We start from the raw sequence: 26,624 nt of genomic DNA, 5'->3' as shown, positions 1-26,624 counted from the left end.
TGAGATTCTAGTTTCAGTTTTTCCACTTCAGTCAGCTAGGCTTAAGCATTAGGTAATTCAATTTGATTCAATCCAACTGAATACAGATTCTAAGTGCCTACTGTATACTTGAACTACTACCGAATATACCATTGTACTATCCCTTAGGGATATAAGGAAACAAAAATACAATAAGCCTTTTTTGGACTTTGGATAAGGAAATCACTTAAACTCTATGAGTCTCAGTTATGAACTTCATAGACAAAATTCAAGTCAAGGCATTAACCTCTTTACTACAGGCAGATTCCTATCCAGATGAATTGTTCAGGAATTTTTAACAAAATGAATAAAAATACAATATGACATAATTAATATCAGTTTGTGGTTTTCTAAGTCAATATGCAGCCCAGAGGGCTCCATTTGTATTTGGATATGAATTACTTGGGTATGAATTTGGATATGAATATTAAACTATATTATCTCCAAAGTCTCTTCTCCCTCTTAAATCTATGTAACTACAATTCTGAATATACTCTTAAATTACTTCTCTTAAAAGAAATACTCAAAATTCTGTACATTTCTATTCAAATTTTATTTGAGACTTATCTGTTACTTCTAACATATTTCTGAAACTTTAAAATTTTTACCAATGTGAAAAAAAGAAATTTCTAGGGATGTTATTTCCTTTTCTTTTTCATCATAAAGTATTCAAAGATAATTTCAAACTTCATATTTTTACAGGGGTTCATGTAAAGCATGTTGGCATTTTGCATGTCAACTGTTTGATCTTTAGACTATGATTGGTCATGTACTACATAGTTTAAAATATATACCCAAAAGAGCAACCAGAACAACTGTGAACACTTGAAAGAATATTGGTGGCCACATATAGTACTTTCAAGTAGGTTAATCTTTGGCTAATAAGAACAACCTATCTCAAATTAGATCATTTTTTACCATACATATTGTTTTAAGTTTTAGAAATGTTAAAAGACTAACACATGGTGGAAAACATTTAATAAATATAACCATGCGTGTCTTCCTACTAATCTTGAAATAACTGGATTTTTTCTGCATGCTCTAAGGCTCCAAATACACTGTCGGCTCTCAATAAATATTTTTTTAAAATTTAAAGATTCTCCAGGAATGGCAGTCGGACATACTTTTTGAAAAATATCACAACAGAAAACTCCATAGTAAGAAAACTAAAAAAAAAAAAAAAAAATTGCAGAAATGACAGTACCTATTGAGAGAAGGCTGGCCTTTGGGTTCAAGATCTTATGTGAACATCAGGTAAGTCATTTTGTCTATGCATATGTGCATATATTCACATATGCATATATATCAATCAAAAACTTTCTTGGAGTGCAGGATGCAAATCATTGTCATTATAGAAATACATGGCATTAGTATCTATATGTAACAACAAAAACTTGTACACTAATGTGGAAACATGGTTCTGGGGGAAAGTGCTGTATTTAGGGCCAAAGCACTTGAATTCAAATCATAGCTCTGTTATTTATTCCCTGTGTGATCATGATCAAGTCACTTTTTCCTTCTTACTCTTAATTTCTTCATCTGTAAAAGAAAGAAATGTGATGAGGTATCTTTTTGTGGTCCCATAAAGCTATACATCCTGTGATCTTAATATACTCAGCACTTAATATGCATATAACTGACATTTTCTATATTGCTCCACTAAATTGACAGAAGGAAAATGTGTGGCTTCATCAGCCTGGTATTTTTCTGTTTTACCTTGTCAACTTTTTTAAAGTTCCTTAATGTTATAATAAAATGCTGCCATTTCCCTCCATTTACAAAATACTAACAATTTACAATAAATAGAAAAGCAATTAAAATTGGTGAGTTAATATTAAATATCTTATGAAACCTATATAATTGTCACAACTCTCTAAACATTCTTTTGGAAACAAGATACATATGAACTCACAGTAAAACTTTTAAATCAAATTATTTTATTGACCAGAAGAGAAGGAATTAAAAATGGCTGAACAATAGGAAAGTAGTATTCTATTAGTTACTATATACTCAACTTAAAGTTGAGCAGAAGTGTTAAATTCTGTCTTGGCAAAAATTACTTTACAAGTTTCTTCACAAGCTTTCCTGCTTCATCAATCCCATTCCAGAATCAGAATGGGTTTTAAATCTCCTTTGCATTTTAATTAAGAAAATTTTACTACACACACTTTAGGTGATAGATTGCCATTAAATATTACTTTTATTTGAAATTGTTCATTCACTAGAGACCATGTCTCCTGAGTGGCAACCCTGCCCTTCACTCTTGAACAGTTCAGATAAATGTATTATTTATTTACAGTCTATTGTATACATTATTTATAGGGAATATGCCATAACTCTACTGAGCATATGGAATTTATCTTCATGAGATAGAGGCACCTTCCTAAGTCAAAAGTGGCATAATCTTAAGTAGGTAACTTCCCTAATCTGTCAGATAAATTTCCATTTTTGATCTATTAAATATATGTTTGGTGTAGTTCCAGAAATGTAAATTCTGTTTTGATTATCATTTTTTTCATGGTGATCTTTGATACACTTTGAACTAAATAAAATTAGGTATTTTTATTTTGAGGTTGTTGGTGATTGTATTCATTATTATTATTATTAAGCATAATAAGAAACTAAATTAATAAAAAATATAAATATGAAAAGAAAAATGGTGAAAGGAATCTATTAACCCTTTCTCTCCTCTTATCATGAATTGACCATGCTTTCATTTTCAACAAAATCTGCTAATGTTTTCTACTTGCCAATCCAGGGACTCAAATTAGGAAGACCTTGGTCAAGCCTTAACAATATCTGAGGCAAGTCATTTGACTTCAGAAAACTTTCTACATTCTAGCACTTATGTTACAAGCCCTCACAAATGAAGTCATAGGATAAAACAAACAAAAAAGAACTTCAGATATATATATATAAAGTGGCATTTTGTCCTGTTTTATCCAATCTTAGTACTTCATAAGCTGAAGTTACATGGATGAGAGCACAGAGCATTTCCTTGAGTCAATTTAGCATAGTAATATAGAACATGTCTGTCTGATTCAGGGCACCAAGTACACTCTTGGAGGGCAAATATTTATTGTTATGATTACTATGCAAACTTGGCAATGGCTTTTATATAAACATTTTTATTATGTTCTCCTAGAAAATTTTGAGTTTGGGGCAACTCTAGGATTCCAAATTTCCTTCAGTTTAGATATACAGTTCTTCATTTTCCTTTTGTAAAAATGCTCTACTCACAAATGTCTTAATAGTGAGCTGATTTATTGTTTAATATTATTGAGAGTCCACAGTATGGTAGATATTACATATAGGTAGAGTAAGTAGGCCTTAGAAATATATCTAGTTTGAAAAAAGTGTATTTAATTGGTTACAAGTTTTCCTTGAATAAAAACAAATGCCATCACTGCAGTTAATTTTAACTTGTCTATAATGTTGTCAACATTAATGAAGATGTCTAGGAATTATGGAGATGTTAAGGTGAGTTGCTTTCTCCAGAGAAACAAAATCATATTCAATCCACTTTCAAGGAGAGGGGGTGTGAAGAGATAGAGATATCAAAAAATGTCTTTATCAAATTGGGGGGGGGGGTACATAGCTAATTCAAATAATTCCCATCGTTGTCTTTTTAGAAGGCTATGACTATTTCATTATAAATTCCATCTCACCAGAGATTCATAACAGCCAGAAATGCATACAAGTTACAAGAGTTTCTATGTGATATGATATCATTGAAAATTTAGAATATAGAGATCTAAAACCAAAATGGTCTATCAGTTAAAAACATATTCACAAAAACCCCCAAATATTTAGAGGAAGAGTGTAAAGTAGCTGATATGGATCTTTAGCTCAAAAAACCCACAGCTTTGAGGAAAACAAATGTCATAACAGATAGGAATTTATATACAGTTGTGAAGCTCCTTCTGTAAAACAGAATAGCTCACAAACTTTTGGTCTGCATTATTTATTTTTAAGTCAGTGAGCCTTATTTTTATTATGTCAAGGACAGTCACACATACAATTAATAACCCTAGAGGCACACAAATAAAAATAACCCAAGAGTCAAAACTGACAAAATAGCTCAAGCTTACATTTCTGCTATAAGGAGCTTTGTAAAAAGCAATGTAAAATAAATAATAAGAAACAAATTACGATGCTGACTTCCTGATATAATTGTTACTAACAAGCCAAATATTTGAAGCCTATTCAAAAAAGTATCATGAATCTACATGTTTTAAAGTAACAGGAAGGATCAGGAATAATGGCAATATATCAGCAATAATAGATAAAATGAAACAAGAGCATAACCTTCTCTATTTAGCTGACATAATATATCAGGGGGGAAAAACCCCAAATATATCACATGAAAATTCACTTTTTCCACTGCTTATTTTTCCTGAGTAGTTGGAAGAATGGATTTCAAAAGTATGTATGGTGAAAAGTAAAGTTTCATTCTATTCTCTCAATAATATTCTCTCAATTCTATTCTCTCAACTGAATAACTAACTAGATCATAAAACTTAAGTTAAACTTGTTGCACACTTTTAAAACTTATGATTTTTAATTTTGTTGCTGAACACATGGATTAATGAGACCAAGGTTATTTAAATATTTTAAATTTAAGACCACTAACATTACACCCTGGCATTTTATTCAATGAATATACATAAATCCCATTAATTTAAATTGAATTTTGCCTATATATCAAAAGAAAAATTATTTCCTCAATTGTATTTTTATGAATTGTAAGTTATATGTTTATTTTCACAATGTATTTATTGTCCATTAAGTTGAATCTCATAAAATGAGATATGGAAAAGATGAGATACAGTAGGTACTGCACATCTTTAAGCTTTAATAGTATGAGAGATATGACTAGTAAATAATTGCATATATCCATGACACAGATGAATGACAAATATACAATATAACAAAGTTTAAAATTAACTTGGTTTTCCAATGGATCAACAAATCTCTAATGTTAAAGTCAATTTTGATCATTTGTAATCAAGAAAAGCTTTAAAATATTTGTAATTTTTTTCTTTTTAATTTTCTTTGTCAATTATGTAACTTTTCTAGGTGAAAAAAGTTATCTAGTAAAAACGTTAAAAAGAGAGCACTCTGAAGTTTTCATTTGCTTTTAATTCTATCCATTCAAATTAATTCAATTGATTTAAATTAGATTCCAGTAGCAAATATTTAAATTAGGATATTTATGCTAATTTTATATAAGATTCTGAATGTCATTTATTTAGATGTCATGTATATAAATAAGCTGGTACATAATGTGGGATATAATAACATACCAAATGTGGGAAATTAGACAAAAATTGTTATAGGGTGGCTGTTCAATACCGCAGAAAGGATTCTTAGATCTCTCTGATCTACAGTGAATTAAAGATGAAGTAAGAATGTCATTGTTCACAGGTTAACTCTGACTCTTACAGTTTAAATTAAAAATACATAATTTGATAGCAAAATTTAATTTGCAAATGTAAAAGGGGGATGGGATATCAGAACCTTAATTGGAACTTAAAAGCCACATTTGTGGATTAGAGTTCAAATAAAGCAAAGTTAAAATTTACTAAGTTTTATTTCAGTTTTTAACAATTATTTCTTCTTAATACCTCCTGCTGAGAAACAGTGGCAAGCTCAACACAAATTACAAAAGGGTTAGTTCACTTGGAATTTTGAAAACATTTGAAAACATAATATCTGGGAAATAACCCACTGATGATTGTTCACATTTAGCATTTTTAGTTTTACAAAACATTTAAGTAGGGCAAATACTACTATTACCTGTATTCTGACTCTAAGGAAATTGTGATTAAGTGATTTAGAGTCCCATAATCACATAGGTAGTAAGCCTTCAAAGTCAGAGTTAAACCCAGTAGCTCCTAACTCCCAATCTGACAGGCTTCCTACTTTGCCAAGCTTCCTCTTTAGTAACTATACCACAGTGCATTCCATTTTATGTTCTTTATTTTTTAAATAAAGTGCCCCACTATTTTGTCTTGAAAAAAATCACATTTTGGGAATGTGATGAAATTTTGAAAACTTTGAAAATATAAATTTTCTGTTCCTTCTATTACAAATATGATAATTTTTTAAAAAGCCGAGTAAAATGTTACAGTTGCAAACATTTAAGACTATTCAACAAAAAGCTGGTATCAGTTTACTATCCTTCAACTGCTTCCCTGTCTGTGGAGTCAAATAATGTTGAATTATAGACCTTACGGGAAGTCTTATTTCATTTTCATTTTTGATCATTTCCCTACCAGTCCTTATAGGAATTTGGCTGTTTGCCTACTTTTCTTTTAAAATTTCTGTACATATAATTGGCTTGTGTATAGTGATTAAATAATCATTTATTAAAACTTTTAGTTTTTCACATTTGTTTGACATGTTTACATAACATAAGAAAATACTGCTTTAGCAATAAAAAGTATAACATTTCCAACACCAAACCAATTCATTTGTACTTATATTAATAGTTTTTTTCTTTCAAAAAATGAATACTGCATTCTTTTACAAAGAGCAGTTAGAAAGTAAATTATCCATATGCATCTTATTGTAAGGCAAGTTTCTTAGTATGACTTTTAATGAAGAGTCAAAAACTCGTAGTCCTTCTACAGAAAGCAGGACTTAAGGTAAACTGACTTTCTACTAGTCAACTCCTTGGTAATAGTATAGCATATTTGTATTAACTTAAAAACTCAGTTTCTAGTATGTGAATACAGTCTTTGTTTTTTAATCGTATGGAGTCACACTGCATAATTTTCCTCCCAACACCTAGCAACAGCTGTGTTTTAAATCTTTTTTTGGACAATGACAAACATTTTTTTAAAAATTTAAACATGCAAGTGTTGGGAAAAGAAATTATTTTCTAAGGTGTTCATTTTCAAAGTTGTGCAATTATAAGCACATTTTGGTTGCATTTTAAAAATGCTTAGTTATAACTTATAATCCTCTTTTCCCCTTCCCATTACATATTCTTCCCTTCATTTTTAAAAAAAAATGTTTTTAAGTCTGAGAATAATAGTAATAGTAAACAATTCTTCAGGTCTCAGAATGGTAGGCAATGGAGTCCTTCTGAAGGGAGAGGAAAGCTGCTCTAGTGACCTATAGCCACTGAGTTAGTTAAATCACTGAACAATAGTTAAGAACTTGCAAAAACTGGCAATGCTATCATTGTCTTTCTTTAACCAAGGGACTTGTAGCAGGAACTATCACTAAGAGGCTCAAGCAAGAATAAGAAGAGAATGCTTTCTCCTCTACTCCCCCTCCACCAGTACTTACACTTGGGGGAAAAAAATCTAATTGAGCCTCAACCTAATATGAATATATATGTGTACAAATATGGTATATATATGTATATATATATATATATGTATATATATATATATATATATATATATATATACACACACACATATATATATTTACTATTTCTCCAAAATCCATGCACATTAAACAGCAACATCTACTTGGGAGTTCAGTTCTAAATGAGTACTATGATCCAATCATAAAATACCAATAAAAAACACACCCAGCACACAACTAACTTTCCATTCAAAAGGTACAAAGCAATAAATGGCCTAGAATGAACATCCTAATTAGCTGGTGTAGTGACAAGCAGTCAACACCTTATTATTTAATCATTAAAGGGAATCCTGCTATCATTTCCCTTTGACATATTTCAAAGAAAAATTAAGAATGGAACACATGACCCATATCAACAATCAAAACTAAACTTAGATGATACTGTTATCAAGGCATTCACTAAGAAAGCCCCACAGCCACAAGGCTTGGGGAACCAGAAGCTCTGGGATGAAGACAGAAGTATGACCCTTTTCACAGCTCCATCAAACATTTACAATTTAAATAAGATGTATCCAAATGTAAGCATTTAGAAACAAACTACCTGACAAAGAGACCATTTTACTGCCTCCTGCTGCTTGTCTAACTGTCTCCTTATTGGATGAAAATAAATGGTTTTCATTTCTACTAAGTATTGGTAAATATATGGTCACCTCCTCTATTTTTTAAGCAGGTTTCCAATCCATTAAGGAAACGGAATTATTTTTTTCCTCCTCTATTCCTCATATCCGTTCCCCTAGAAAAAATAAAAGAAGGCTCTCAAACTTTCCTCCTATGGAAATAATGGAGGGAAGGAGAAGACAGAAAGGCGGGGAGAGGAGGTGTTCACATTCAATTCCAGTTCATTGTAGGAAAACATCCTACTGGCAATATGGGAACTTCAACTGAAGCAATAATGCCACATTTAGTTAGCTGACTACTAACCAATTTTAATAAAATAATCAGTTTTAAAAGTCCCTTCCAACACTAGCGTTCCCTGAGACCACATCCTCCCCTCCTCCATCTTCACAACCCAAATCCCACCTCACAAGATCTGATCCTTATCCGCGCAGCCCTTGTTTGGTGCCTCTCGGTTCTTCAGCGCGTCTGGTGTGCGCTGCTTGGCCCCTACACTCCTCCCCCTGCTCCTCTAAGCAGTCGCCCCCTAAGGATACTTCTGGTACCTAATGCTTAACCTGCGTGAGGAAAAAGAACTTTGGGTTCTGTCCCAGAGAGGGCCATTTCTTCTCCCAATAAAATTGCGCAAATCAGGATTGACATTCAACAGGCGCAAGAGACCAGGAGTCGAGGAGTCGGGGACTTGTTCCCTTTTTTCTCCCTTCTCTTTTGAACTTAAGCAGTGGGGACATCGCAGAGGATGGGTTTGACTTAGGCCTGAGCTGTTTTTCTTACCCCTTGTCCTCCCGACCAAATTTTTTTTTTTTTTTTTTTTTTTTTTTTTGGCCGAAGCGAGGTAGGGGAAAAGCCGTTTGGAATCCCTGGATTCCCTCAGGTGAAAAGACCGCACCGATGGAGGCCGAGGGTGGATCCATCAATCCGAGGGCCCAGGATCATGGCCTCTAGCGCTCGCTCCCTCCATAGCTCATCTAGCTACTTCTCTCCAGCCCAGACTCTTCCAACTGTCTTCCTTCTCCTAAAATTGTTGCACAGCACATTTTTCTGTACATTCCCCCACCTCGTTCCCGTCCCAGCCTCCGTTCCCTTTTTTTGCCCTTCCTATAAGTTCTGACAGAACCAAATCCATAGCCCCTACCTCTTTTCCCATCTCACAGTTCCCAATTTCTTCCCTCTCCTTCCCGTTTCAAGGTCCCCTAGTGCACATAGTCAACTTCCCTACCCTGTCTCTCTCTCTCTCCCTAGCACCACAATGGTCTCAGCCCCACTACTTCTGGCTGCCTTCCTCTCTCCGCCCCACCCGTCGTGTAGCCGCAGGGGGACCTCTGCTAGCAGAGCCAGAGCTGCAGCCGGCGGAGCCTGAGGGGTCGGCGCAATCAGCAGGTAACGGTGGTCGGGAGAGGGCGCCAACCCTCCCTTCCTGAGCCCTGGCCCCCACTGTGGGGAAGGGACAGCATCTGGAGGCGCCGCCCCACGGGACGTCTTAGCAGGGGGGCAAAAAGAACTACTCCAGCACACCGTGGAGGAGCTGGCGGTGGGAAAGAGAAAATGTGGGATTACTAGTTCTAGTGGCTACTTAATCAGATAAAAGGAGCAGAAGAAAACATTACAGGGCAAAAGTGGATTTACTCCGACTTATCCCTCCGGGAAATCCAGGGGTATCAAAGTCCCACATCCCTGGTCCTCAGCCACAGCACAGCAGTTGGGCCGAGTTGGCCGCCTCTGTGCCCTCATTGGGAAGAGGGGAAAAAAAGGAAAAGAAAAAGAAACATACACAGGCTCTAGAGACAGAGAGGTTAATTAGATAACGAGCCTCTGCGGCTCACATAACACCTGAAGGGGGATCTGCACAGCCTGAAGAAGGCTACAACACGATATCAAAGAGCCTTGGCCACATTCACAGGCAAATGGAAAATGGAACCCTTCTCCCAAACTTTAATAGAGAGGGAGTCTCCCTGCCTGAGAAGTAGTAGAGTGGGGCAATGGTGGAGGAAAAGGGATGGAAGAACCCGGATGCTAGGACTAGTGCTCCTTAACGCTGAAAAACGATTCTCAGCATGGACTCCCTTTCCAACATTTTTGTGCCCATAATACTGAATGGGTTCAGAAAACTTGCAAGGAAGTCAGATCCTATCTACAATTACAGGTGAAGTACAATCCTACTTCTTCCTCTTCCTCCTCTTCACACATCTCACAAAACTAGGAACAGGATAACAATCAGATTTGCTTTTGCTCCTACCAAACCATTTCAATTACTCTGCTCAAAGCAAGATTATTGGGGTCACACACGAGCAAACATACTCCAAATAAGATAACAGCGCCGAGATCCCAGAAATGTCCCAAGTACCACCCCAAACGCGAAAAACAAACATTAAAAGGGGCAGAGAAAACTACACCAAGAAACAAGTTTTTAAGAAGCAAATGTAATTTTTGCATTACGATCGATACAAATCACACATCGAAGATAAACTACTAACCAAGGCAAAATATTTTGAAGCGGGTTCTAAATGAGCTTACAATATCAGTTCTCTAAAGAAAAAACAAAACAAAACAAAAACTCACCAACAACACAAAACTGTAACTTTGCCCCTTTAGTCCTGACTTTAATAAAATAATGATTCGTTGGGAAAATGGGGTATAAATCTTCATTTTGGAGGCAATTAAAGTGTTGATTTCATTCATGCCCCTGAGCGATTCTTGTAATTTGCTCAAATAGCTTTATGTACCCAGCACTCCGGAGCTTTTAGAAACCCATTTTCTAGTTAGGCTTGTTGGATGACAATTTTTATTCAACAACAGCTATCCAAGTTTTTCTCAGCTGAATCTGCATTTAGCAGCTCCACGTTTTGGATAGTAGACAGTTTCAGACTGGACATAAGACAATGTGAGAGAAATCTTCCACAATTCTATCTTTGCTTAGAGGAAGCCGGTTTTTCTAAAATTCTCCTTTTTATACATTTTGTTGAAAGTTTCCTCATTCTCTCTTATCATCAAAACCTGGGACTGGATCCTAAGTTGCTCTCGCTTGTAAAAATCAGACCAGTCAGTTCTCCCTGGACCCTACAAGAATAATACTAGTCCAATAAGCCCTGCTTATCTTTTTTAGAGACGAGAATACTGGGTAGTTTTTAAGAGGAGGGGGGAGGGGAAATCTATTAGACGATGCTAAGGCTGGAGTGTAGGGTACTCTGGTAAGTAATCTATAAAATAACTCCCTGGCTGATAGTGCTTTAGATAATGGCAAACCTTGCTAGGAAGAACCCAGCCTGCTTGGCTGAGCCTTGCCTTAACAAAGAGAAGAAGGCCTCCAGAGCCAACTGATCATGACTCCTTAAGACTGTATTTACGTGCCAGATCATAAAGAAGGAATAACTTCGGATATTCTTTTATTTATTTATTTACTTAGCCGGGGGGAAACAACTAGAATCCTCCCAACATGTTAGGACAATTCACAACAATGAGCCACCCTGAACCCAGTTTAAGCTCATCCACTCTTCACATTTTAACTTTAATTGGTTTTTTGTAACTCCTTCTAACAATCCAGATAGAGAGAGAAAAGAGAGAGAGAGAGAGCCAGCAGTTCCAAATAAAAGTCATATGCCACCAATCAAACCAAGTGGAGAAGAAAAGGGGGGTGGGGGTAGGAGGTGGAGTGAGAAGGAGGAAAGAGGCTGCAAAAGTCACCACTGTCACAGAGGTAAAGCGCTCACATTTTGCTCTTAACACACAATTCCAAAAACTACTAAATCGGCGGGTCTGGAGACAACGTAGCAGCTGGAAGATGAGTGCAAGGGAGGAAGAAAAAAGTCCATATTTATCTGTTTTTATAACCTCGGCCTGGTTTTATTTTTCTATTAAGTACAATAAAATGGGCGAGTTTGCAGCAGGCACTGCACAAAGCAATGTTCAGTGAGGTCTAAAAGCGTTGGGCCGAGGAAAACTGACAAGACAGGCTAATGAACCGTATAGACAGGAAGAAAATAGCCAGCATTTGCTAGATTTCAAACCTTAGCTGTCTTTTTTAGACCACCTATCTTCGACTTATTATTAATAAAACAAAATAAATAGGTTCTAGTCTTTTATTTGGAAGAAAAAATTCCTAAAGCAAAAACCAACAACCACAAGCATCGAATGATTGTTAATGTTTCTATTATTATAAAGGGTAAATAAAATAAAGACAAAAATTAAAAGCGACAAGAAACAGGTCAAGTTTGCAGGCAATGCTTTTACAAGCTCATCTCGCCAGGTCGAATCCCAGAGCAAGCCTTAATGAAGCAATAATAGCCACATTATTCAAAAATTTTCATTTCGATGGAAATGTATCTAAAAGGAACTTAATCATATGCAAATAATAAAAGGAGGCGGTAGTGACCCAGTAAGCGATATGCATACAGATTTTTTTTTCCAGTGATGTTGAAGGCTGAAGATCGCATACCTGATCTGTTAGATTTGCTGATCTTGTTATATCTTCACTGTCTGATTTTGATCCGCCTTCTCTATCGTCTATCACCAAATCGATAGGCATTTTTCCTTTCAAACAGCTAATATACCGGTGGCAGAAATTGTCACATAATTCGTGTACCTACATTATGAAAGAAATAAAAAAATGGAAATATAATCAGGACTACATAAATGAAATTGACAAGTGCAATCCACCCCCCTTGTGAGATCCAAAGTTCCAAATAGGGAAAACACACTGCAATTGTCCTCCAGAGACCCCCAGACGCATCCAGAATTAGGAATAACTTTCTTTTCTAGCAAAATAGAGATATCCCAGAAAATTGACAGTGACAAGATGATTCACAGGCTACAACATATTCAACACCCGTGTTAAATTCATCTGCTCCTGGGGCTGTGGTCATTAGAGAAGTGACCTGAGTGGGTGAGACTTAAGGTAAACTATTTAATTTCATCCGGTTATTTAATCATAAACCCTTCTCTAAAAGGATCTAAGGATAGAATTATTTTTGTTAAAGGAGTTGCACCCCCTTCAGTGACATATAGATACATTCAAAGTCCTTACAATGTATTTTTGTAAGGGGTTCCCATTGGAACCAAAAATGTGTCAGGACTTTTGTATTTTAAAGAATGAAATTACTTTGTATCCAAGAATCCATAGAAACATTCCAAAGGTTTTTTTAAACACCTCAAAATGAGTTGAGGTAAGTCAGCTTACAGATCTAGTTATCACTGACATGTAAAAATTCACAAGAAACTCCTGTACTTGTATGTTAAGGTTAATTTGAAATAGAGTGCATTAAGCTTTTATTGATGAGACTTATGGAATAACTGACAAAATTGCATTCTCTTGCACCCTTTCTTGGATAAGAAGATGGGATGAGGTCAGTGTTCACAGATTCGAGAAATTGAGACAACTCTCAACTCTGCTTTGTCTCTGCAAAACATTTAGTGAGCCTCCTTCACCATCTCCCAGAGTCTCAGCAACTCCTCCTTCTCCCTGTGCCTCTTCCCAGTACCCAGTCTCTGCTCTTAAGAATGTCTAAAAGAAACTCACTAAACCTAACAAAAGTTCTAGCAGAAATGAGAAGAGAAAAAGAAGGGAAAGACAGTGAGAGTTAGATCTTTAAGAGCCATAACTTATACAACAAACAAGAAGCAGCATTCAGAATATCAGCTGTGATGTAGAGAATTGCAACTATTTATACAAAGGTATTAAGATGAACACAAGGCCAGGGTGGTTTTTGATCCCAGTTCTAGTGGCTGAAATTGTAATTAAACTGAGAAGAGAAATGGACGCTAAGATTGGTCTTGACACTAATTAGCAGAAAGAAAGACATTTATGCAAATTTACCAGAAGCCTGAACTTCAGCAATTCTGAACCTTATGTGGGGGAGGGGGTAGAAATTACCTTCTCTAATTCCAACAGATGAAACCTTAATACTTGTATGGCTTGGATCATCTGTAAAGATACAAAAAGTATGAGCATCCCATTTCTGGACTTCAGAATATCCTATAACTGTCACTGTTGTCATCTATAACCTGACTGTTCTTCCAGAAAATAGATTCATTTTGATTTACAACATCAACACTGAAACTTAATAGCAATGACTTTGTATAGATCTAGAGATTTTATTTTATTTTCCAAAAAATCTAAACAAACAAAACAATAATACAGCATCTAAATTATGAGGATCATAAACACTCCCCTCCCCCACTACTTTCCTTTCCCCATACTTTCTCCCAAAGTGTCATCTATCCATGACTATGGTTTCCGGAGGAGAGAAGAGAAGATATTCCAAAAGCATAACGTTTTGGTTTATTATATTTTAAAACTTTTGCAGAACTTTACAATCTGAAGGATTGTTTGAAGCATATCAAGAGTGAAGTTCTTTTGAGGGCCAGGAGAAATTGGTAAACTTTGAATGAACACTGACAGTCTCTCAGATAAATCCCAGCCCCGATTAGAGTTATGCAGCTAGACTGTCATAAAAACAAATGCTTGGCTTTGAAAGGGCTCAGCTCTTACTAGCTATCTCTCTGAGTTTATTTCCCCGGAATCGCCGCACTCTATCGCTAATAATTAAAAATATCCATGAAACAGGAACATTTCAATGGGGGGTTGGGGACTGGGGAGCCGGTAAATGCTTTGAAAGCTCCGGGTTTTCAGAGAAAAGCAGGCGAGTGTAAGGTTGGGGTAGGTGGTCAGAGCGGGGAGAAGGAAAGAGTGAGGGAAGAAGGAAAGATGTCAACTCTTACCAAGTTATCCAGTTCAGGATTAGAAGAAAATAGAGGTTTTTCTGCACGAATCTGAATACAAGTAAGAAGGGGAAAGGGAAAAACACATTTGAAAACTTGGAAGCCAAAAATGCAGATTTTTTTTTTTTTTTTTTTTTTTTTTTGCTTCATTACACTGTCGGATGTTTATTATATAATCTTCAGCGTAAAACTTGGCCAGAAATGGTATGTACATCACATAAACATTTAAATGATGTATTCAGTGGGCCGAAAATACTAATAGATATAGTTCTTTACTCCTATCTAGCCACGGTTCATCTAGGGAAAGCTGCACATCTCACACAAAGTAAAAATCAGTGATATTACAAATTATCATCACTATTACCACCATCACCACCACCATTATATTTAGAGAGCTTCCCCTGTTGGCTTTTCTGGGGAATGGGTGAAGTGGGATAAAAGAGTATAGCCCGTGGAAGTAAAATCTAGATGGTTTAAAAAAAAAAAATAACCACTGGCAAGAAGACACAATTGGAACATCTCTGAACAGCCGGAACACGCGCAGTTTAGGATAAAATGTTGACATTTCTTTTTTATGTTTTTTTTTTTTGTGGGGGGGAGAGAGAGATGTATTTTATTTTTGCTGACCTGTTTGGCGAACACTGCTATGTCTTCATTGAAAGACTCTGAGGAGCAGACATCTCCGCCTGCTACCCCCGGCTCGCGGGGTGTACAAGTAGCTAATTCACATTTCTCAAAAATCAGTGCTAAGAGAGGGAACAGGGGGTGTCTGCAAGAAAATACAACAGTCACAAACAAGAAGGTGGTTAGTCCTAAAAATCAGTGGAAAAGGCTCCCAAGAAAGATATCCAGTTGAGCTAGAAGCAAATCCCCACCACCCTTTTTTTTCCTTCTCCCCTCCCCCATGCCTCCCCGTTACTTCTCACCTACCCTTCAACCGAGAGACCTGAAGTCGAAGGCCCTGAGTCATGGACTGTATCTGAGGATCGTTTCAGCATATCTGGCCAGAGAAATTGTTAACATTTGCTAAGAATAAAACCAAAGCGGTTCCAGCAGCCATTTTGAATTAACTTTGCTACCCCCACAATCCCTCCTCCCTCCCTTCCAAATTCAGGACTTTCTGGAGGGGAAGGGGGTGGGGGTGGGAGTGTTGGAAAGGCTTGGTCAGATAGATTACTCAAATGCGGACGCGCAAATCCCAATGCATCGGTAATTTTAGTATTCCAATGGGATTTGCTAACTTCGAAAAGCGGACCGCTCTGGCTGCTGCACCGACTCTATCCCGATTACTCAAGTGATACACTGGATTGATTCAGTGGCATTCAGATAGCAGGAAGCTCTCTTATTTGGCTCATCCCATAGTTCCCCTCCCTTATCCCACCTCTCCACAAAACTAAAGTTACTTTAAATCTACTTTTAACCTTCCTCTGAGCTATGGAGTGCCACATAAGCTTCCCGGGGAAAAAGCAAGTGGCCCGAATTTTGCTTATCTTAGCTCAGGGGAAAAAAAAAAAACCAAAAAAAAAAAACCCAAACCCTTTTCAATGTCCAGGAAGGTGTTTCAAGTATTTTATTAGCTCTCACGGCCTGGTAAGTAATTTAACAGTCTGGTGGGGAGGAGGGCTCTAACAATAAAGCTATACCCTGCCCCAGTTTTCTGTCCTCAGTCTAAACTAATTGCAAGAAGGCTGCGAAGAGGAACATTGAAGTTTAAGACAAATCCTTCAGATTTGTGACCAGAAGATAAAGAAATAGAAGAGTAAACACTGGGTAGTGATTCACATACAAATATATGTGTGCAAAATAAATTACAATACAAGTAGTTTCTACAGAGTAAAAAAAGATCTAAATTTCACTAGTGCACCATAAGCATAAATGAACTTTCAAGGAATAAAGATAAAGAATACAGCTCAATGCCAAATCAGCTGACAGAGAACAGTATACAAATTACAACCACCACCACCCCAATCAACCTAAGATTGCTAACCCAAAGCATACAAATCCACTTCATTACACACTTCAGACTCAATCCTTTAATTTTCATCTTTGTACATGAGGCGTTTAAATGGCTAAAACTTTCTTTCTTTTCACCGAAAGCACCTCTCCTTCGAAACAGTGGATAAACACACATATCCAGAACATTTCTAAAATTCTGTAACCACATTTCCTTATTGTGTACAATGTTAATAGTGGCATACTGAATTTGTGTTTATTGAGTAAGATTAGCAAATCGGAACAATCAGAATCTCTTAGGTTTCTAACGATAAAAACTTTCTATCAAAAACAAAGGCGCCTAGATTTATGAACTTAAATCGCACCTCTCCGGTCAAGGAAGAGCAAGAAGGAGAACCAGGGTCTGAAATGAACAAACAGACCATTGGACAACTTTTCACATATTGTTAACATTACAACAATTACAAAATAACTGCACTTGAATGAAAAATCAGCTCTGGGTGTTGTGTAGGGAAAAAGGAGAGAGGAGGTAAGACGGCTCCATAGAACTGCATGCAATTATAATGAAAGTCGAGGTCACAAATATTTACCTATAGCCTGAAGTTCAATGGTTTTATGCTTACCAAACAGTTAGGAAAATCAGGGATTAATAGCATCTCATCTAGTAAACCTGATGCCAGTCGTACCTACCCATAAATGGCATCTTTATCTCTCTTTAAAGCGTCATTGACAGAGGAGCCCATGCTGGGGGCCATGGCGTTGGTGTGAGCTGTGTGCGGGTATTGATGAGAGTGCAGAGGAGGACCGTGATTCAGATGGTGAACTGGCTGCATGGATCTCGCAGCGTGAGGGTCCCCATACATCGTGGAGGGGATACCTACTCCATCCATCCCCCCGTAATGGGGTAAATCGTCGTACTGCATGACAGACAGGAAAAAAACCAAGGTTCAGAAGGCCAATCAGTCATATGGGAAAATGCAGGGCAAGTGTTATGACGGCATCTATCTTATATAAAGTCAGTAGAATTTGGATTACTCAGGAATTCGGTAGATTTAGAACTGTAAAGTGGGACTTTAAAATTATTGCCGTTCTTACTATTGCTACTAATATTAAGATCAGCCGTTAGAAACACCTCGGCCATAACTCATCTCTCTCCACTATTATTTTTGAGTATTCAGTGTTTTTCACAAGAAAGAAAGTCAGGAAAAAGAAGGAAAGAAAAGGAAGGAAAGAAAAAAGGAAGGAAGGAAAGAAGAAAGGAAGGAAGGAAGGAAGGAAGGAAGGAAGGAAGGAAGGAAGGAAGGAAGGAAGAAAGTCCTTCTGGAAAGTGGAAGATTAAAGTGCCTCTACAAAGAAATTCAAAATCACAATAATAAAACATGCCGGGACAGTACTGAAAAACTGGTTAGTTTCGACAGCCCCTTTCATAACAAGGAGAGGAAAAGTTAAGATGGAATAGTTAGCACTAACTAGCACGTGAATTCACTCACTCCTTTTATCTGCTAGTATGTTTGAGGAAATGCTATCTTAGAGGGCACCGCATCTTCCCCCCCAACCCCCATTTTCACTACAAACTCAGCGAAACTGACCAAAACTACTAAGCACCATTGTTAGTTAAAACTTAGGAAAGGAGACCTGGATCTATGTAAGAACCGAAATTGGAATTGGACACTATTTTCACGAGGGGGGAGGGAAGAAAGATAATGCCATCAGTTCATCCTTATTATTATTATTTAAAGTTTTCCTGTGGCAAACTTTCCCACGGATGAGGAGTCAGGTACGTATACATTTTCCCCATCAGTTTATTAGCTAAATTCAAAAGCACATATAGGGGAAAAAAAATGTCGACAGTTCCATCCTGGTGAGAAAGTACTTTCAAATCGACTGCCCTCCCCCTTTGATTTTGGTTTTGTGAAACTTAGCTACTTTAAATTTCTAAGTGCTTTATTTCAAGGAACCCTCTTCAAGATTCTGAGGTTCCGAGAGTTAAATTGATTCTCAAAGAAAAGAGGAACTGCCACCTTCATCTTCTTAAAGCAGAGGTGTGAAAAGAGTTTTGAAGAATGCTGACTTTTGCCTGAACCAAAAGAGTAAAGGAAAATGTGTCAGGCGGGTAACTAACTTTCTTTTGCAAATAGTGCTTTGAGAGGGCAGTAATACAATTTATGCAAAGAGAGCCTTTTTGTGTCCCTCCTTTTCTTTAATAGAACTATCCCAGTTTAATAGCTATTGTCTCGTTGTAGTTTCTCCAAATCTCTATTCATATATTAACACTTAGGAAATTATTATTATATATTTTTAAAATAATGTGAGCTTAGTATTGAGCACTAAAAGAAAAAGCTAAGCTCTGGTATCGTTGAGCTTCTTTTTGTAAAAAATGCAAATTTAAATCTATTGCTTAAGTGAAGAAAGTGTTCTTATAACAAAATACAAGACTCGCATTACACAAAATAATTCGCTTTTTAAAAAGTGAAATGTTTCTAGTGAAACATCCCAAATGGACAAAACCAGTAACATCCAAGTTTTAACTGAATATTTTACATTAATATACCTTGAACCTAAAAGAAAAATTTTAAATAATCCCAAATTATATTCTTCGTTACATCTTATTTATTTGTTTTTTTAAAATCCAGTGACTGATTTTTGCATTTTCATTTCTATAGCTGCTGGTCATGAATATACAGAAAGCTTGACTTCATGGTTTGATAGAATCAATAAAATATAAGTTACACAAGAAAAGTATATAGATAAAAATAAATAAATCCTTCCACTTCAGATCATCATTTTAGGGGCTTCATTCAAGAGAGAAAGAAAACTTTTGCAATATTTCTGTCAGCCACGTTTCAATTTTATCTTACAATTGAAGTTCCATAATTTTGTTAATACGTACCCTTTGCGCCATCGGCCTGCCTGGCTCCCTTCCTACTTCAACTTCTAATATATCCTCTTTAAGGCCAGTGTGGAAAGAAACAAAAACGCAAACTCCCCCGGAAAAAAGCAACAACAACAACAGTGATGAAAAAAATCCTTTAAAGTCTCCAGCAATGTGATCAATCGGTCCCAAATCTTCTTCAGTCTACTGGACCTGAAGGAAGCGGTAGAGATAATAACTCAGCATAAAAGCGCTCCCGTTTCCAACACAGCAGCGGGGGTAAGAAAGCAGATCTTCTTTACCCCAAAATCAGTTTTTAAAAAAGAAAAAAAGTGCCTCTCAAACCCAACTAACAAATCTCATGGCTTTTTGCCACTCCAGCTGTCAATCACAGACGAGGTTGTCAACGTGGTGAATGAATGATGATCCGCTCTGTCTCTCTTCCACTGATCAGAGCACCTCAAATGTTAATATTCAACTGCACAAAGATAGAGCGCTCGCTTTCCTTGAATCAGTCCTAATTCTTAATCAGTCTCTCTCTCTCTCTCTCTCTCTCTCTCTCTCTCTCTCTCTCTCTCTCTCTCTCTCTCTCTCTCTCTCTCTCTCTCTCTCTCTCTCTCTCTCTCTCTCTCTCTCTCTCTCCTCTTTCTCTCCTCTCTCCTCTTCTTTCTCCTCTCCTCTTCCTCTTTCTCCTCTCTCTCTTTCCCTCTGCTGCACTGGAGAGAGATTAGAGGAGGAGGGTTAAAAAAATGTCTGTCTGAGTTTGTCTTAAAGGAGCCACGATCGATGCTGCCCGCTTCCAGTCCCCGTGCGTGTGTAAAGTGTGTGTTGCACAGGCGGAGAGGTGGATTCCGACCAGAATGCTAGAACCCGGAAGTAGTGGTGGCCATAACAGGTCGCGTCTTACACAATGCACTGGGCTGCATCAACTAACATCCACTGCAGGGGTGGGTGGGTGAACCGAGTGCTCGACGCTTTGGAGAGACCGAGAAGCTTTCAATTAAAACGCAAAGGCAGACAAGCAAGCAAGCAAGCAGGCAGGCAGCAAGCAGGCACACACCACACACACACACACACACACACACACACACACACACACACACACACAAGTATACTGTGATAGCTTTTATTTTAATTTTTTACATTTCTAGCTTCTCCTCTCCCTCAAGCACTCCCTCTCTGAAGTCATTATATTTAAACAAACTGGAAACCCACACAGGTCGGCCTTATGAGTTATTTTCCAGAGGTTCTTTACTTTCCTAGAAATTATCGGGGTCTGGTGCAATTTTTTTTCTTCCTGAGGGTGGCTGACGTGACCTAATCCTGAGAACTCCACTCCCCCTCACCCCCCGGAGCCCGAAAATAGAAAGACGGGGAAGAAAAAGAGAAGAGAAAGGAGAGGAGGTTAGAAAGGAGTCTCATGTTGCCCGGGAAAAAAAAAAAAAAAAAAAATGCCTGCTTTTTTGCAGATCTTTACCCCCGGACGCCCAGGGAACGATGCTCGGGCAGAAAATGGGGGAATGGTTAAGCCTTCCCATTTTCGTTCCTCACACCATCCCCCACACACGTCCCCCCACCCCCTCCACCCCCATCTCCGCTTCAGCCTGCTGCCTCCCTCCGAGCGTTACGCTTCTAACATTGCTAAGTGACTGAGGGACTGAAACAATGAGATGAGCACAAGCAATCTGCCCCTAGTGCGTGTTTACAAACACTAAGCTATTTATGATCGCCGAAGATATAAACAAGACTCTGGGCTGGAGAAAGCTAGCTACAGAGCCCAAGCTGGCTGGCTCTCCTAGGGGTGATTATTTTTTTCCGACTCCCGACTGCGTGAGCTATCTCCTCCGCCCAGACCGCGGCATGTCTGCCGAAGACCCGGACCGGTCTTCTCCCAGCCCTTGTAGATGCCTCCCCCTGCCGCCTTTGTCTACAAGACAGCATTTTTTTTTTTTTTTTTTTTTTTTTTTTTTTTTTTTTTTCTGCACAGAACTCGCGGACAGCGCTCCAGCCTAAGCTACCACTTCTCTCCGTTAACACCCTCCAACCCGCCTTATCCCTGATCACGGCGAGTTCTTCCCCAGTCGTTCCCAACATTTCCTTTCTTCTGGGTAGAAAAAAACTTCTCTGCTCTGAGAGAGAAAGAAATACCTTTCTGAGCCGAGTCGAAATTTGAAACTAAAACAAAGTCCTATACACATTTAGGAGTCAACCAACCAGTTAGGTGCATCCCCCCTCTTTCCCTTAAATATAGATATCTTAGGGGTTTTCTTATTTTTCTCCCCTCTCCCTGCCCCCACAATCCATTTTTATTTTTCTGCCCACTTGATTCTAATCTGAGGAGATTTTGTCCAGCAATTCGACGAACAAGCTGAAAAAACCTTAACATCTGAGCAGGGCTCTCTGTTCTTTTCAGCGCAGGATTCCCCCCGCCCCCGCCCCCCCTCTCCCAAGCCCAAACCTTGAAGAAAACTCCCCCTGCGGTATGCTGGAAAATGAGCTCACCCAAATCTCGGTAGGCAGCAGTGGAGGAGGGTTGGTCCAATCAGAAACGTCTTTCCCGAAGACAACCGTGCATTGGTTGGGGGAAAAATCAATTATCAAATAATCGATCAGCAGGGAGCTTCGATCTGCGGGGAGTGCAAACAACTAGCGCTTATTCCCACACAGGCGGGGGCCAAAAGACTAAGTTCTCCAAAAGCGAAGTGTTTTCGCTCGTTTCCCTAGCCTTTCCAAAACAGTTACTAGTGTCTGATCACATATCAACCTAGAGAAAGGGTCGAGCCTGAAGTTGGGGGTGAGGAGAGGGATGCGAGAGAGATCAAAGGGTACTCTTCTTTTAGAGTCCGGATTCAGGGTTTATGGACGAAAGGTAGGAATCTTTAAAATTAATAAAACGGAAGTTCATTCCAGCTCTTTATGTGTAAAGTACAAGATTAGGTCTGGATAGGCAACATGCTCCCGAAGTTGCTGAAAAGTTAGTTTATTGGGAGCTTGTGGGAGAAAAAAAATAGAGCGAGCGTCAGTACCTTTTACTTTACATAAAGTGCCAAGCTACATCGTTTTTATAGCATTCTCATAGGGAAAGAGTCCTTTGCGACATTTCATGCATGTCCAACACATGATAATGAAGAGCTTTATTGGTAGGATCTATTTAAGACATTAACTTGCTTTTCCCTTCTCTCCTTCCGGTCCCTCTCTTTTCTTCCCTTTCCCTTTCTCCGTCCCCCCTTTTCTATTTTTCCGAACGAGCTAGAAGGCTCGACATTGGCGTTTTGTCTGTGCCACTTAACATTCTACACGCTCTGTCTCATTCTATTGGATATATTTACTTCGAAAGAACTGACACTGCTCGAAAAGTGCATTTCTAGTACAGTGACATTTTCTATTTTTGTTTTCAGAAGACTTTTTAAGATGCCTCTCCTTTTTGGCAAAAATTTAACATTATTCAGAGATTTATCTATTAGCTTTCATATACGTTTATTATTTAGGCCATAGTGTTAAGCAAAAAGAGAACAAAATTTACTATCAGTAACCAGAGTATCTGTACTTCCTAGCTAGACACTGTGTTAGAAATACAATTGCACGAGAAGATGGAAACTTCCAGGCTCTTAGGAGGAGACATGTATTGGGGGCTTCAGTGCAATAAAAGTGCTGTGGTTTCATAAAACTATGGAAGTATTTTCAGATGATCCTGACAAGGGACCTGGTACAAGCAGTCTTTCACAGGTCTTCTTCCAGCAACGCAAGGCTTCTGCCCCAGCAGATAGATACCTGACTTTGCTTTCAAATGATCAGATTACTAAGTGTTTGAGAATTGTCTGAATTCTCTATCAGATCAGTCTAGTTGTGTGGAAGAGAAAAGTGTCAAATCACATAGTAAAATATTCACATATAAGATTTAACGATCCCTAAATGAGTTGAGAGAAAGACTGTGTAACTAAAATTCATCAAGGGGAAAACAGCTGTAAACTGGACTTGGATAACTGTTGCTCTTTATGATTCTGAGGGGTGGAGTTAAAAAATAAAATAAAACAAAACACCACTTCACATTCAGTTTGCATTTTAGCCCTTTTCCTGACAAATCGGATTTCAAACTTAAAGGAATACCAGTTGAGTATGGATATTGGCTGGATATGGGTTGGGAATGAAGAAAGGAGGGGAGAGATTTTTAAAAAGTGTTTATTGTTTTTGCTTTACAGTAATTTGACTTTTTAGTTGTTGTTATTCCTTATCAGAAATGGAAGTAAATGTTTCCAGGTAAATCCACTTGAAATAAAATCTTAAAACTTCATAACATCCCCAAATATTCAGCATCAATATTGCTCTATGTCTTAGATGCTTAATATGTTCTATACTGATTTTTATAAATACCTATTAACAGGTTCCCTTTATTTAAAAAATTAGTTTTCTCTTTGGCCTTCATCTTTTTCCTCCTCCTCTTCTTCTTCTTTCTTCTCTTCCTCTTCTTCCTCCTCCTCAATTTCTTTTTAAAAGATCTTACTAGTTTGGGAAAGTGCCCTTCCCTGACCTAACCTTTATCTTTAACTCATTTTCCACTACAGTTTAAATTAGGAACTTAACATAACTTACCAGGCTTTTATAAGATTAATTCAGAACAATCAAGGGACTAAAACACTTTTACAATGTAATTACAGTAGTACAAATTGTTTGCCCAAACCTCATTCTGGATAAGGATTTTACAATTAGCAAACAGTTATTACAGTTGGGACTTGCTGAGAGAAATTGCACTAAGGACGTCTAGAGTTGCAATATACTGGCCATAAAAAAAAAAAAATCTAGCTGGGCAGCAATTAATCATCTATTAAAGGGGAAAAGTAAACGGACAGTTCCACACTATCTCAGTAAACTACGCTCGACATTTATGTGTGTTCTATGATGGCAACGATCTCCAACTCACTACAGCCTGCTGCCTTTTTAGGCAATATAACTTTTTTATTTAGCCAGAATGTGAGACCCCTTTATGACTGTTCACCAGCACTTGCTTCATACCAAGCTTTGAAGTAATGGGCTTTGCATTCTCTATGTCCACAGTTTCCATCCCAAAGTATCTTTTGGATAAAGAGATGAGGCAGAAGTTGGCTGGTCTTCTCTTCTCCACCCCCACCCCCCTTCCTTGGTAGAGAGGTGGCAAATGTACTATATAATGCAAGCTGGGAGTGCATTGTTTTTTGTTTGTTTGTTTTTTGTTTTTTGTTTTTTCTTTCCTGTGATCATCTTTGGCACCCTGACAGTTTGAAGATATCATGATGCATTTAGAGTTCTATTCTTTTAATTTTCAGAAAGTTTGTAATTTGAACTTGTAGTTAAAGGCCCTTATCCTAAGTTAAGAGACAACCTCAAAGTTCCCATTGATGAGTCAGATCCAAATCCCTTGAAATGAAAGAAACTCCTTCTTTAGGTGGAATGTATTTGCCATCCCAGAATAAACAAAGGCTTTTTAATCAATCTAAGTTTGGTGGTTGTGTTCACCTAAAGATAAGGGTTTGTTTTATGCCACCGTGACTTTTAAATGCCATTTTAAATGTTGTGATTGCTTTTTGTGTTTTCCTGTTGTGCTTATGCATTAGGCTTGTACTTTGGAAAGCACTAATAGGACACTCTTCCTTCCCCATTAACATTTGCATTTCAAAAAAACAGAAATAAGACTTGGGGATAGCCTAAAGAAAACATTTAAAAACTAGTGGAGATAGTAGAGGAATGCTGTAGATAAGAGCTGGAAGTGACATAAGAAAGGTATTAAAAAACCAGGGCTAATGAATAGCTGTGAGAAAAGTGAAATAAAGTATTTAAAGACCTATTAAAGAGGGAAATCTGGCAAGGTGATAGGAAAGAGGGTTAACTGAAGGGATTAAGGAAGAAGTGAATTAAGTGTCCATATGCATACAGGGTTGTAGGGAGTTAGAGATTTGTTTACTAGTTTCTGCTACAGAAAACAAAGATCTGGATGCAGTTCAGAAGTCAAAGAGAGGTCAGTTTAGGCTACCCAATAGTCATAGGCAAATAGCTAAGCCATTCACTACATTTTAAATTGATAATATGAAAGTTAGAAATGCTTTATGAAAAAAAATCTTTCATCACTACCTTTTCTATTTCAAATCTTTAGAATGTCTTAGTGGGTGGGGGGGAAGGGACAACGACCCTACAGTGTTTAACATAATTACCAGCTCTGACATTTTCCTAAGTTATAGAGGCCTTTTATTAATTAAATGGAGGGCTTAATAAAATATGCCTAATAAAATTTACGGTTGTCTTAAAACTTTCTAAACACTGCTATAAATTCTTAATAAAATTAACTGGGAAATGAGTTACTAGCCCACACTTTTGTCACCTAAACTTCCATATATAAGCAGTGAAACTGGAGTGAAGGCTTTTAGTAAAATAAAAAAATGAGCCAAAGCAACCCAGCATATTATTTTTTAACAAAAGTCATACTTAGGCTAAAGTAGGCTTCTTTATTTATAAAACTTTCTAATGGCTCCCCCTCCCCTAATAAACTTTCTATCTAAATAAGAAGGAAAGGTGTGAACATACATACATATCTATTCAAGTGTTTGTATTTATGTGTGTAGGTGAATAGATACCAAAATCTCTTAGGAAAGGAACATTGCATTTTCTGGGCGAAGATAAATACTAAGTAGAGGAAAAGGATAAGAGAACCACGCACAATCTCAGTACCTAACTACTCAGTACCTCACTTTCCAAAGCTTACTTAGTCTCCCGCCAGACAAATGAAAATTAAATAACTGTATATTTAGACTCAAAGTAATTAATGTTAACGCAACTTTCAAATAATATATCTTCTATACCCTCTCCCTCCCGGTCTGTATTTTGTTATTTTTAACAGGCAGTGTGTTCAGCACCAGCCACAGTTCGTCTTTCTGTTTTACAAAAATTCCTTTGTACGCCGTCCTATTTTAAAAGATCGATGAGCCGTCATTAGCGCTAAGATGCTTCGCAGCTAAACAAATGCAATGCTGGTTGTTTAAAGTGAACAACATACTCGTACAAACCAAACCAACCCAACAGCCCTGGTCGATTGTTTTGCATC

At 37.5% G+C, this 26,624-nt stretch overlaps 1 protein-coding gene across 4 annotated transcripts in view; it reads right to left on the bottom strand.

Moving 5' to 3' along the window:
- Nucleotides 1-20,466, bottom strand: part of MEIS1 (Meis homeobox 1) — a 142,124-nt gene extending 121,658 nt beyond the window's left edge. For 3 of the 4 annotated variants that reach the window (XM_074287090.1, XM_074287086.1, XM_074287087.1), the window contains exons 1-6: nt 19,574-20,466; nt 17,374-17,600; nt 15,358-15,499; nt 14,731-14,781; nt 13,883-13,933; nt 12,449-12,595 (exon numbers count right to left, since the gene is read on the bottom strand). In XM_074287090.1, the coding sequence (XP_074143191.1) occupies nt 12,449-12,595; nt 13,883-13,933; nt 14,731-14,781; nt 15,358-15,499; nt 17,374-17,600; nt 19,574-19,585 (630 nt within the window). In that variant the 5' untranslated portion in view covers nt 19,586-20,466. Of the gene's footprint in view, nt 1-12,448; nt 12,596-13,882; nt 13,934-14,730; nt 14,782-15,357; nt 15,500-15,660; nt 15,731-17,373; nt 17,601-19,573 lie in introns of those variants that run through there. The other variant, XM_074287089.1, reaches the window with a different exon arrangement.
- Between the last annotated feature and the right edge of the window lie 6,158 nt (nt 20,467-26,624).

This window comes from Sminthopsis crassicaudata, chromosome 2, assembly GCF_048593235.1.
Source record: "Sminthopsis crassicaudata isolate SCR6 chromosome 2, ASM4859323v1, whole genome shotgun sequence".
NCBI lineage: Eukaryota > Metazoa > Chordata > Mammalia > Dasyuromorphia > Dasyuridae > Sminthopsis > Sminthopsis crassicaudata.
This window is presented reverse-complemented; position numbering and strand designations above follow the sequence as displayed.